This window comes from Salminus brasiliensis, chromosome 10 (assembly GCF_030463535.1).
Source record: "Salminus brasiliensis chromosome 10, fSalBra1.hap2, whole genome shotgun sequence".
NCBI classification, from domain to species: Eukaryota; Metazoa; Chordata; class Actinopteri; order Characiformes; family Bryconidae; genus Salminus; species Salminus brasiliensis.
In genome coordinates this window covers 18,105,631-18,118,009 of record NC_132887.1, presented here as the reverse complement: position 1 = coordinate 18,118,009, position 12,379 = coordinate 18,105,631, and the positions used below count along the sequence as shown (strand labels likewise).

At 39.9% G+C, this 12,379-nt stretch overlaps 1 protein-coding gene across 1 annotated transcript in view; it reads left to right on the top strand.

Moving 5' to 3' along the window:
- Window positions 1–11,963, top strand: part of LOC140564795 (proton-coupled folate transporter) — a 47,235-nt gene extending 35,272 nt beyond the window's left edge. The window contains exon 7 of the mRNA XM_072690447.1: window positions 11,814–11,963. Within this exon, the coding sequence (XP_072546548.1) occupies window positions 11,814–11,865 (52 nt within the window). The 3' untranslated portion in view covers window positions 11,866–11,963. The remainder of the gene's footprint in view (window positions 1–11,813) is intronic.
- The last annotated feature ends 416 nt before the right edge of the window (window positions 11,964–12,379 follow it).

Sequence of the window (12,379 nt, the reverse complement as noted above, 5' to 3'; positions counted from 1 at the left end):
GATCCACACACACACACACACACACACACACACACTCACAGACACTGCAGACACACTCCTTGCCCTCCACACTGCTTTCTGAAGGCAATTAAGTCTGCGCGACGCAGCGGCAGCCACACAAAGTCCATAATGGCCCCTCGCCAGCGCACTGCTGGGGAGTGATAGGTGTACAATCAGAGACTCGCACGGCAGAATGACAGCAAATGAAACATTTTAATAATACCACCATATTAGAGCCTTAATGCTACCTTTTGTCACTCATATTGCTGAAAGTGAATTTGGTTGGAGCCAAGTTGAGTGTAGGAAATTACAGTGCTAATGGTGGTTGAAATGACCTGTGTCGAGGCCCGGTTGTCGGACACCTGCCATATCAGACAGCGTGGATTACTTGAAATGGCTAAAGGATCAATTAGTATTCTCAGGAATGAGGAGACACCATTTCCACCACCATCTTCTTCCACCATCACCCGTCTCCCCGACGCACTCAGCCTTGGACGTGTGTATAATCTGAAGTGTATCAAAGTGAAGAAGCATTTTGGAGCAATCAGAATGGTTAAGGTCGACATGTGGTTAATAATAAATGCCATCAAAGGAGAGCATTGTCAGAACTTGTAAATGTTCCTTTCCAACATGAAATTAAATTGTAAATTTGTAACAGGCTTGTTACTGAGGACTTACCTCAGCCTGCTAGCTGTGGTTTTTTTACTTAGTGTGGGCGCTTTGCACGTATGTGGGTGTGTGGCTATTTAGGTGAGCTTAAACATGCCTCTGTGCCAGAGAAATTGCAAAGAGAGTGATTTGTCAGGTCTGTGGGTCTTCCTATGGCCAGCCTGCTGGAATATTAATGAGAGACGAGGGAGAGAAAATGAGTGAAGTAATGATGGTCGTGTCAGCACAGCAGAGTAAAGAGCAGACTGGCTCCGTGCTGCGACTAACGCAAAGCCAACTTGTACAGAACCCCAGTCCAAAATGTACTTAATGAATCCATCAGTGTCTCTCACTATGATCCTCAACCACTGCCTCAACCCTTATACTCTTCAGAAGTGCCAAATAGTGCATTTATTGTTGAAGTTTGTTAAGTGTTGTTAAATGTTAAAGTATGTTAAATGCTCAATAGTGTTGCTGCCCTCTCTGTGTCCTCTCAGTGCAGTGCTGGATTAGCTTTCTTGCACAGCGCTTTCTGATGCTAGGTTTTTTTGGTAGTCAGTTGACGTAGAACAGTTTGTTTTTGAGGTACCAGAAGTTGGAGCGACGAGATGGTCAAAGCTGGTTGACTAGTGATGGCTTTTAGCCTAGCACGGATACTCACTTGCTTAATTGGCATATTTTCCCAAAACGGACATTGCATCTGAAAGAAAGGGTTTTACTAGTGGACTGGTATGTATGTAAATATTGAGTGTGTAAATAAAATTAGCAAAGATTTAATGCAACATTTAACCATTACGTAACAGACAAATCCACTACATAACTGTTTTGGGGTTTTTGGAATTGGCCTGTTTTACAGCTTCATCTGAAAGACAAGACAACAGTGTTTGAGGTTTAGGATATGTCTATTCCATGTACCCAGCTCTCATTATTAACTATACCGAGGTAAACATTTTGACATCCCTAGAGCTCCTTTAAAATAAAACTTACTGAATGGTTTATTGGCTTAGATGTAAAGTACAAGGAAGAACAAATATTGTTTTACAGATCTCACGTTATGTGGAGGTTCTCACACATCACTCATTTCCATGTATAAAAATAGCTCTTTAAAAAAAGTTTCTCAGGAATTTTATGAGTTTCAGCAAAATGAAATCTCCAAGGTGTAAACAAAAAACAAAAGTCATTCAGTCTGGTTTGGTGTGAAGACACTTACGGAATCAGAATTGCTCATAGTGGTGATGATAGGAACCAGACATTTTGAATGCCTCCAGATCATAGAAAGCTATTACATGAAATGGATATGATTATGCTGCCTGAGACCTGAGACATTGTTTGACCACAGTTTTGAGGAAAAGTTTGGCCTACAATGTATTGGACAATTTCCAATATAATAAAATGAATTAATTTGTGGGTTATCGCAGTGCATTATACATGTATATATGTATGCATGTAACATTACATATATATAAATTCACAGGTCTTTTTACATTTGCATTATAGACATCACATTTTCTGATTCCCATCAAAACCACTGCAAGAATCAGCATGGCTGTTTTTCTACAATTTCACACCAGTCCACTCTACATGACTATATTTACATCACGATGATTAAATTATGAAGACATTTTGAATGAAAAATGAATGCCTTCCCTGTTAAAGGCCCTGGGCGTGATTCTGGAGAATAACTGCTGATATTTGAACTCAACAGCAAAACAACTACACCCCTGCATTCAGTGCTCCTTCAGAAGCTCTGCCCCCCTAAATTCGTGCACATTACGCGTTGCCTTTGGGCTTGTGGACCAAAAGACAGCAAACACAAACACTGCATCCCAAACACACTGGCTACCGGCCCTGTCCAACATCATTAGGGGAGTGTGTGTAGTGGAAGCATGCCGGCTAAAGGCCTTGTTCAACATTGCTACCACAAAGTTAGCATGCCAGCTAACTGCCTCATCCAAAGTCACTACTGCAGCAATAGCACACTGGCTAACGACCTCATATGCAGGAATTTAAATAATCTCACTGTGCTAGCAAACAGTTTTACATATTTTTAGATGTGGCCATAAAATCCTTTGCAAAGGTATGATTAAATACCATGATATAACCCAAATTACATGGGGTTATATCATGTAATTTAGCTTTAGTTAAGTAAGCATTGGCAAACTGTTTATTGCTGCTGCTAAGCAAACCTGCTGTGATTATCTATCCCAAACATTTACTAACAATATTGACCAATTTCTGAAATTCTTCTTAATAATGCATGTATTCAACATGTAGCTAGCTAGCAAGTGCCAGATACACATCACCCCCTGCTTCTCCTTTTCCCCATCCTGTGCATAAACCACTGCTGATTGGCTGATGTTGTGTGGCTTGACCTGAGTCACTTTCCCATTCCCGTTTCCCATTGACAGAGCCAGGGCTGAGTATGAACCCCAGACTTTTTCCCTGCGTGCAAACAGACCAGAGAGCTAGCGAGCCACTAGCAAACATTTGCTGAATTTTACAAAAAGTGTAGTGACTTGAAATCGTATACAGTGCCTTTAAAAGACCATTCACTGGTACGTTCTTTAAAGAAAAGAGGTTCTTCAGTGGCATCACTCAAACAAACCCTTTCAGCATCTTTATTAAGAGCACTTCTTAAGCTTTCAGCTACAGGCGGGTCAAATGGCTGTGTTTTTCTTTTAGCCTTGGTTTATTTGTTCTACAGCTAACTACTCAAGCCAATAATACGTCTGCAGCTGTATTTATAATTGAGGAAGAGGCAAGCATAGGAGAAATGATCAGCATCCCACACCAGAGCATCTAACTTTCTACTAAGGATGAAGGATTATGCATTTCTTTGGCAATTTCATTTGTAAAAGGATGAACTTGTTGCTGGTGGTGTTTACAGGTGCAAGAAGTCACAGCACAGACTGGGGAAGTTAATAACTATGCTTTGAAAAAGCTAATAACGTGTCTCCAGTCTGCACTCAGTTAGAGCCAGACAGCCGAGCAACTTCTTTACTCTAAAAGTTGCATTGCTGTGTGAGTCACTGTGGCCTCAGTGTGGATTTACAGAGGCACTGTTAAAGTATTGTCCTTGTTCCAACAAAACCTTGTAACTCTTTTTTTCCACTGGCCTTTATATTGTGTGAAATGGGCCAATAGCTATGATCCAAAAAGAATGTAATCAGTGTGGTGGTAGTTACTCAAAAATGTAATCCCACCGCTCAATACAGGTATTACTCTCCAAAGCCTACAGACACCTGAACCAATTAGAAAGCACACAAGAAAATGTAGTAGTCATTCAATATCTTATTTAGAAATAAATGAATTTATGGCCTGTCCCCTCCTTGCATTTATTCTAAACACACTAAGGTATGCTGATTAAGTTGATGAATGGTTATTGTGGTTAGGAAATCCGATCCAGCTGATCCTCCAAATAAACCATTTATGAATAATATGTAAAGCTTACAGAGCGGTTCCTGAATGAAGATCATTTCTGCCATGTTTAGGTAAGGTTGGGGCTCTCTCAGCATCAGCTTCTTCAACATGGGGGTCTCTAGCAGTTTCACAGTAGCTTGTTTACATGCTTTGCAAGATTCAGGAGCTTGCTGAGTTTGTGCAGCTTACCACGTTCACACTGCTCTGCTCACATTTACAATTAAGCCCTTAAACAGCCTATGGTCTGCTGGCGGGCTGATGGTGTTATTACAAACTGCTATTATCAAAGAATGGCCCCACCGGTTAGAACAGCCGTCCCTGTATTGACTGAATAATATGCCTCACTGTGTAATAAGCCTTTCTGTGTGGTGCAGTGGTGCAGTCACCTGGCACAGGTTGCACAAGGACAGGTACAAATAACATATGACAACATACATGTTTTAAATTAACATTGGGCCCCATTCACCTTATTCAACCTTCATTCAGTTTTCCTATTTGGAATTTGTTCAGTTTACAAGGGCAGTGGGATCCATTATTATAAGATTATTATTATTATTATTATAATTATAATTATTATTATTACTATAACTGCAAACAGTTTTAAAAACACATCATGAATCTTATGTAGATTTTTTCGTTAGGACCTTTCTCAAGAACAAATTCAAGAAAACAGCAGGCCAAAGCGACCCAAATCCGTCCATTTCGGCCATATGTGACACAGATATGTTATGTATAGCAGTGTGATTGGAAAAAAGCACACTGAATCTCACTGAATCTGAATTCTCAGTTCCGATTTGGGTGACTCTTAAATGTAATATTAAAATCTGATACATATCCGAAGTGCGACATCACACCTGCACATTAAACCAAAGGAGAAGGGAAAATGGATGACAGACAGCAGTGAGGGAGATAGTGAGGTAATAGACCCCCCCACCCCCTCCAAATATTTGGGGTGATGTCTCTGTGGATGTCTCTAACTAAATTAGAAGGTACAAATCGCAACCATGAGACATTTATGAAGAAAACGCAGCCTCTGTAAAATAAAAAGCTTTAGAAACGAAGGACTTGTCACGGTGTCTGGTAAGTCTGGAGAGGCCACAAAGAGTTATTGAACGCATCCTATGGCGAACAGAAGGTTGAGCTTGTCCCAGTTCCATGCGGATGGTTCTGGACAGTCCTGTAACACAAACTAATGGAGATTTGCTGAACTTCTTACATTGATTCGGACACTAGATTGATTCGGCCTGTTAAGTCCACACAAATCCACTGCTTGAGCAAGCCTTTTCTGTAGGCCTGCTTCAAGTACACACACACACACACAAAAAAAAAAAATGCACACAGCAGCTGGTCAATACTTTTTTCTCCTTTAATTGTTTATTTATTTCTCATTCCTACTGAAGGAGCAGTTATTGGCTTTAGCCTGGAGGAGAGTACAGTACTGAGATCCTTGGAGCGCAACATAGGGCTAGTTTCCATGGCTGCACCGCAAATATGAGTGACAGTCTGCTCTCTGAACACACACAGAGGGCCTGAGTGCCATGCAGGTTTCCCTTTTAGCTGTTATTAGGTGAAATGGATGGAAACTGCAGCCGAAACGATGGGCGACCTCGACGTGGCCCGAATCTCGAGCAGCCGCTCAGATGTTCCAAAATTCACTTTGTCATGCAAACTGTTGTTTAAATCAATCTTTGATGATCCTCTTGCTCATGGGCACAGGATGCATGTGTTGCATTTAGAATGCACTGCAGACGACTCTTCGTATGGCTTCCATTAAATATGCACGACGCCGGAGTCTCTGTTAGTCTGTGGGGCCCTTGTTCTCTTTGGATCATGAATAATTATGCTCTTTCTCACTCCAAACAACAGTGTGGTGAGGTGCAGGTGTATAGGTCTGAGAGTGTTATGCGGCGCATTTGCATAAAGCACGTAGAGAGGTGGTATAGACTGCCTAATGGCTTGTGTTTAGATTGCTTTATGTTTCATTATGCAAGTGGGGAAAGTGAGTCAGAATAAAAAAAGAGAGCAGCAGTAGATAACAACAGATCAAGTTCTCAGTGTTTTTCAAATTAGGAGTGCAGAACATCCATTTTCCATTTTAATATATAAGATCACATGGATGAGGAGCTGACCCTTTTGTTCTGAGTTCTGAGTGTCAACCTGAAATCAAATGTGTCCGTTCATGTTCCAGCTCATATTAAAGACATTGTTTAGCAAAAAATCTAATTAGTCGGCAGTCGATTAGCCAAAACATGTATGATACTACTTTAGTTCACGACAGGAGATACTAGGTTAATGCTGATAACAAACACTGTTCTCTGTATATAAACGACCTAACATCTCTCAACACACTCGAAATGCAATCCAGATCTTCATTTGTTTACTGCAGCCGCTTTGCTGCTTCCTGTTTGGTTCTGGAGAGAGCTCAGCTATTGGTTATTCAGTGTCCATGCCCCACTTTGCATGAGCCAAGTCCAAAAACACAGATTTTATCAGAGTGTAAAAACAAGAAGAAGATACTCCAGGCCTTGCCCAGCATCGTTACCGTAGTGTTAGCCTTGCTATCACAACACCAGCCTCGCTATTGTGCCGACCGCCGACCTTTTCATCTCTATCATGGCGTTAGCAGTGCTACCACGTTGCCTGCCAACCTCGTCCAGCATCACTACCGTAGCATCCGTGTTCATGAGGTCTTGGAAACCATTCTTTAGGCCGTTTGTGCTTAGAAACTAGTAAATATGTGGCCTACATCTTAAGGCTTTAGTATTTTACCAGGTATGGTCACGGTGAAATTGTACATGAAACAGAACAGATGTCATTTTATGCCACAGAGCCTTTTCCACAATAAAGAGCAGGTATTTTGGTCCCAATCTCCTGGACTGAAATTCCATTGACAATTCTATGCAGCCAATGATCCAGCAAAACTAGGCTTGTCTAGTTTTTCTTGTTTTGCTTTAATCTTTGTGACTTTTAGTAGATTAAAAGGATTATTTCTCAGTAGTTAGGCCTACGTGGAAAACTGCCTGGGTTATTCTTAAGTAATGCGAGTGAGGAATGCAAATCTGGAGCCACTAGAGTTTAAGAGGTTAATAAATAACAAGCTTTTTTTTGTTTGGAAAGCATATTCTGCATACCTTGCTGGCCTGATTTGGCAACAGCAGTTTAATGAGTTATTAGATAATGCATTATAGGAACAGATTCCCATTATATCATCCTCTCTTCACCTGTCTTGAGACTCATGGAGGGAATCAGAAGTCTCCTCTCACTCGTGCTTTCTCTGTGAGTATGCTGTGGCTCAGTGCACTCCGCTTTGTAGCTGTGATTAAGGACAGGCGGTGAGTCTGAAATGAAGCCTCGGCTCTACTCGTGGGGGCGAGGAACAACAGAGGCGGAGGCCTAGCCTGATAACTCTCTCATTAAGAGTGGAAATGAAGGCCCGTCTCAGCGGCTGACAAAGCCCGGACTGAACGCGTTGACACACCTGCACATTTATCTGCCAACGGCAATTAGCCACGGACGAAGCCGCCCACTCGAACCCCCCTGCTGACAACGACAATTAATTACATTTTGCCGTTTGCTTTTAATTAGATGTCAACCTGAGGCTGCAATGTTTCTGCCTTTGCCCCTGGCGGTGGGCGGAGCCTTTTCGCACGTTTCACGCTGGAGTGTAAACAAACATCACACACTCTTAAGTCTTTTGTAATGGGTGTGTGTGTGTTGTCTCTTCATGCCCTGGACCTACAGCTAAAGCCCTACCAAATCTGTCTCAGTTACGGCATGCCCAGAAGAATGACTTGGGCAAAGAGTTTCTCATTGTGGTGTTTAAGGAGAGGTGTAAGTGCACTTTCTGTGTGCCCTTAGTCTGGCCTTTGTCAAGAATTGCAACAGTACCCAAAATTTCTTTAAAAGGAGGGTGGGTTTACAGCAGCCTGACCAACATAATATGAGAAAATAATGCTTTTAATCTCACAAGTACACATTAAATTAGACTAGATGATAATTTATTAGATTCGATTAGATTAGAATAGATTCAGTTTAACAACATTTTAACTTTATTAATCTCTATAAAAGTGTAATACAGCATACAATTGTGATTGGGACAGCATACAAGATGTGATTTAATTAAATTAATTTGTACTTTTTGCTATAACAGTTTACTATAGCATTAGATTAGATTAGATGTGATTTGATTACATTAAATTTGTTCCTAATTGATCAATACAAAAGTATAATACAACATTAGATTAAATTAGGTTAGATGTAATTTAATCAGATATCATTTGTACTTGATTGATCACTAGAATAAGACTATGAGGCAGTTCCATCAGATCAAATTTGTATTTTATTGATTGCTACAAAAGTATTATACAATGTTTGATTAGACTAGATGTGATTATATTAGATAAACTTTGTGCTTTATTGATCCTATGAAAGCAACACTAAAATGCAAATAGATTTGATTATAGCTACATTATTGAGTACTATAATGCAACATTAGATAAGATGTAATGTGTATCACAATCAAATAATCCGTATTTAATATCTACATTGTCATGATCAGTTAATTTAATTAAAATATCAAAAAGAGCAGTCAGGTCACCCAGCTTAACAGAACTGAGCACATGTTCTCTTTGAGGAAGAACAAGACCTGTGATGTTTGGAGGACCATGCTTCAGCTGTCTGAAACCAGAGGCCAAAAACACACAAGGCTAAAAGAACGTCATTGTGCTATCTGCTACACTATAGGAGCTGCAGTACTTATTACAGGCTGCGGCAGTTTTTCACAGAGAAAGTTGGCAGCCATCAGTGCTACAGAGCACAGAACAAGAGATGGGTGTGGGTGTGTGTATGTGGGGGGGGGGGGGGGGGGGGCTGAGCTGCCCCTCACTTTGCTCTCTGACCTCCCTGTGAATTATTTAACGATTGAAAATGGTCTCCTTATTGCACCCACTAGAACGAAGGGCGTTCTTGGACTGTGAAGTGAAGAAAATGAAACTCAATTTTTCACATAGGACTTGGTTTTATCGTGGCTCTATGATAGATAGTGAGGCATTAATGTCTTGAATAGCCAGTTTGATTGAATCAGTTGCTCAGGCTACTAAGCAGAATTACACACAAAGGAAAGCAGGGATAGCTGTTTCATTAGTTGCTTGTCGCACTCTTTAAAGCAACACTATGAAGCATTTTACATCAAAATAACAGCTTCAAAATCATGTTGATGCTCCACTGACCTGTAACAGTGAGAATAGTGTCTCTTTCGTTGCTACTCTGGGCTCAGCACACTGCTAACTGCACCATGGAATTTGGTAAAGCGAGCAGGACAACACTTACAAGAACTGCATAACACTGCATAATCCAGGTCATCTTAGTGTAAAAGCCCGTAAAATTACTCTACTGCCTCCATACACTTTTCTTTTCACATTTAGTGAAGATTCTGTATCTCTCAGCTTGTCCAGAAATGCATGTGTAAAGCATGTGCTTTATTGGTGGTTTAAAGCATGAAATCCACTCCCTGGCTGTAGAGGGAGCCAGAAATGCCAATTGTCGCATATTGCTGCTTTAAGACTGCTTTCACATCACAAGCCTCATTTCTCAGTTCTGTTTTTGATCAGTCCTCAGATTCAATTCTGCTGACTTAATGGTATACATTTGTGTTTATAACGTGAACACATCTGCACCCTCAAATGACCTGCGTACACACATTCAGATCAGGAATGAACATACTGTGTAAGACATGAACCTATGGCTTCTACATCCAAGCAGGGCTTAATGTGTCCGGTAGGGACCTGTGAACATGGACGGAATCTGAAATGACTTAGACATATAATACACTGTTTTGGTACAAAGCCACTGTTTTGTGTCTAGTCCAAGTAGGAAAAACCTTTAATTAGCTGTTCAGTTACTGAATGATGGAAAAAATGAATTCTGATGTTTTTGGTTTAAATCAATGTTGATTTTCCTTGTTTATTTTTTTTATGTAGTCTGTTGCTTGTTTGTTGCTGTAATTAAACTCTGTGGCGCTAATTCTGAGATTGATTTGACAATCAAAACAGGCCCTGAGGATTGGTCATTAATATGTATGAGCTCATTAACATGCTCATTTTGATTGGCTGTTACTGAGGTCACATGTAAGAAAGAAATACTGTAACATCAAACAGGGTGCGACGCACAGTGACTTCATTCTGCTTTGACTTAATAATGTAAATGCAGTCCACAGGTCACTAGCAGATAGGACGAAATAGGACATATATACTATCCCTGTCATGCAAAAACCCATACAACAACTTCTCTGTGTTGGAAGAAGTTTGTAAATTGTTGTCACAGGAGGACGCTGCTGCAGCGTCAAAGGAAATTAAAAAGCTTAAAAACAAAGTTTAAAGAAACCAAGGACACAAACCAAAGAAGTGGCTCTAGCTGAATAACGTCCCCTTTTTTACAGCAAGCTCAAACGCATTCTCAGTGATGAGTCCAGCTGTCAGTCACGGAACTCCTGGATAGGTCCTGTGATGCTGGCCAAATGAAACTAAATCTCGTGTGAAGCATTGCTCTTTTGTGCATGCACATCAGTTTAGGAACTGTGGACTGTTTGGACTGTGGACTGTGGAAAAGATGTCCAGAATAAAAAAAAATGAGAATTTGGTGAGGAAATTGGATATAGGTCACTTTACCTGCTGCGTAGCCTTTGAGACACATAGAAAAAATAGGAACAAGCAAGGGAACCAGGGCAGAAGCATGGCATGAACACTTTGTTACTCAAAAGGTAAAATTATTTTGTGGACAGATGACAAATAGAGAGAACACTTTACTGTCTCAATGGAAAAGCATGTATTCATATATCAGAATATTTATTGATTTACAATTACAATTACAATTACTATTATTATTATTATTATTATTATTATTATTAGTATCATCATCATCATCATCATCATCAATAATAATACACATCATGTTAAATGGCTGCAGATGTATTTAAGGACTCTGTTGTTCTGCAGTGTCTATTTTACTGCACTAAAATTACAAATGAATAATTGCTCCAATTATAACTGTGTTCATGTTTCATGAACTAAATGCATGATATCCAATCTAGTGCCAAACACTGCGATTAGCATATTGCTATAATGAATGTTATGATATGTAACATCAGTATCAGTATGATGCACTGTAATTTTCTATGTTCATGTATGTCCCTATTAAATAAACATTAAATACACAAATAAATAAACATTGCATAAAAAATGTCTTCGAGACTGATAACGTGTGACAGTAAGCCCCTTACTGTGTGGCACCTTATTTCACAACAGGGCAATATTGTCACAAATATGCAGGGTCTATTAGACGGGTAATAACTTTGCTCATGATTCATTTATCAAGCATATTTTCCATATCTGTTTGTAACTGACATGTTTTTTTTTTTTCATTTGCAGTATTTTTGATTGTTTTCTAACACATATAGTGTCAGGGAACACTGACATTGTGACAGTGTACTCCGCTGTTGTGATGGGAAATTAATTTTTCATGTGAAATGTTGAAATTCTGTTACATTGGCCAAAAGTCACTGGCACGCTTCTCTGCCAAGGCACCTTGAGCTGTTTTTGAAATTGTGAAAAGCTTGACTTTGGCTGAAACCCCAGTTTTCTACATACCTACAGTTTATAAGCCATTGCCTATTGTCTTCTGTGTCTCTGCCTCTATGTCTCTCATTCTTTAATTTTTCTCTCTTTCTCTTTTTCTCTCTGCTGTCTCAGGTGGATCAGCGAGATGCCAGTCACTCATCGACGCCTGTTGCTTCAGGACTGATTCTTTCTGTACCATCCATAATGTCACACAGCTTCCTAATGACTGATCACAGTTTGCTATTTTATGATACAGCTGATTTTGACACTTTGTATATATTAAATAAAGTCAGGCCAACACAAAATATTAAAGTAACTGATTAGAGAGCATTTCTGAGTTAGCTCAACTTAAGTCAAATGTTCTCTTAACTCAAAGTCTAAGTTTGGTCAACAGTACATTTTGAGTAGAGCATGAAAACATTAAGAAAATGAGCTGCAGCTGAAATTGCGGAGTTTCTTTCTCCTCTGTTAATTCCTGTCTGCAGGTTAGACACATTGAACCTGTTTACATCTGCTCACTTCTCTGAGATAAGCTTTAAGCCACATGCGTTTACACTTGGCAGTCAAATTCATTTGTGGTCAGACTGAAATCCAATCAAAAACAGTTATTTATCCGTTCAGCCTTTTCCTGTTTTGCGCTAAAGATGGTCGTTGTCCCACAATTCTTAATTTTACATGCCGTCGTCCTCCATGACCAC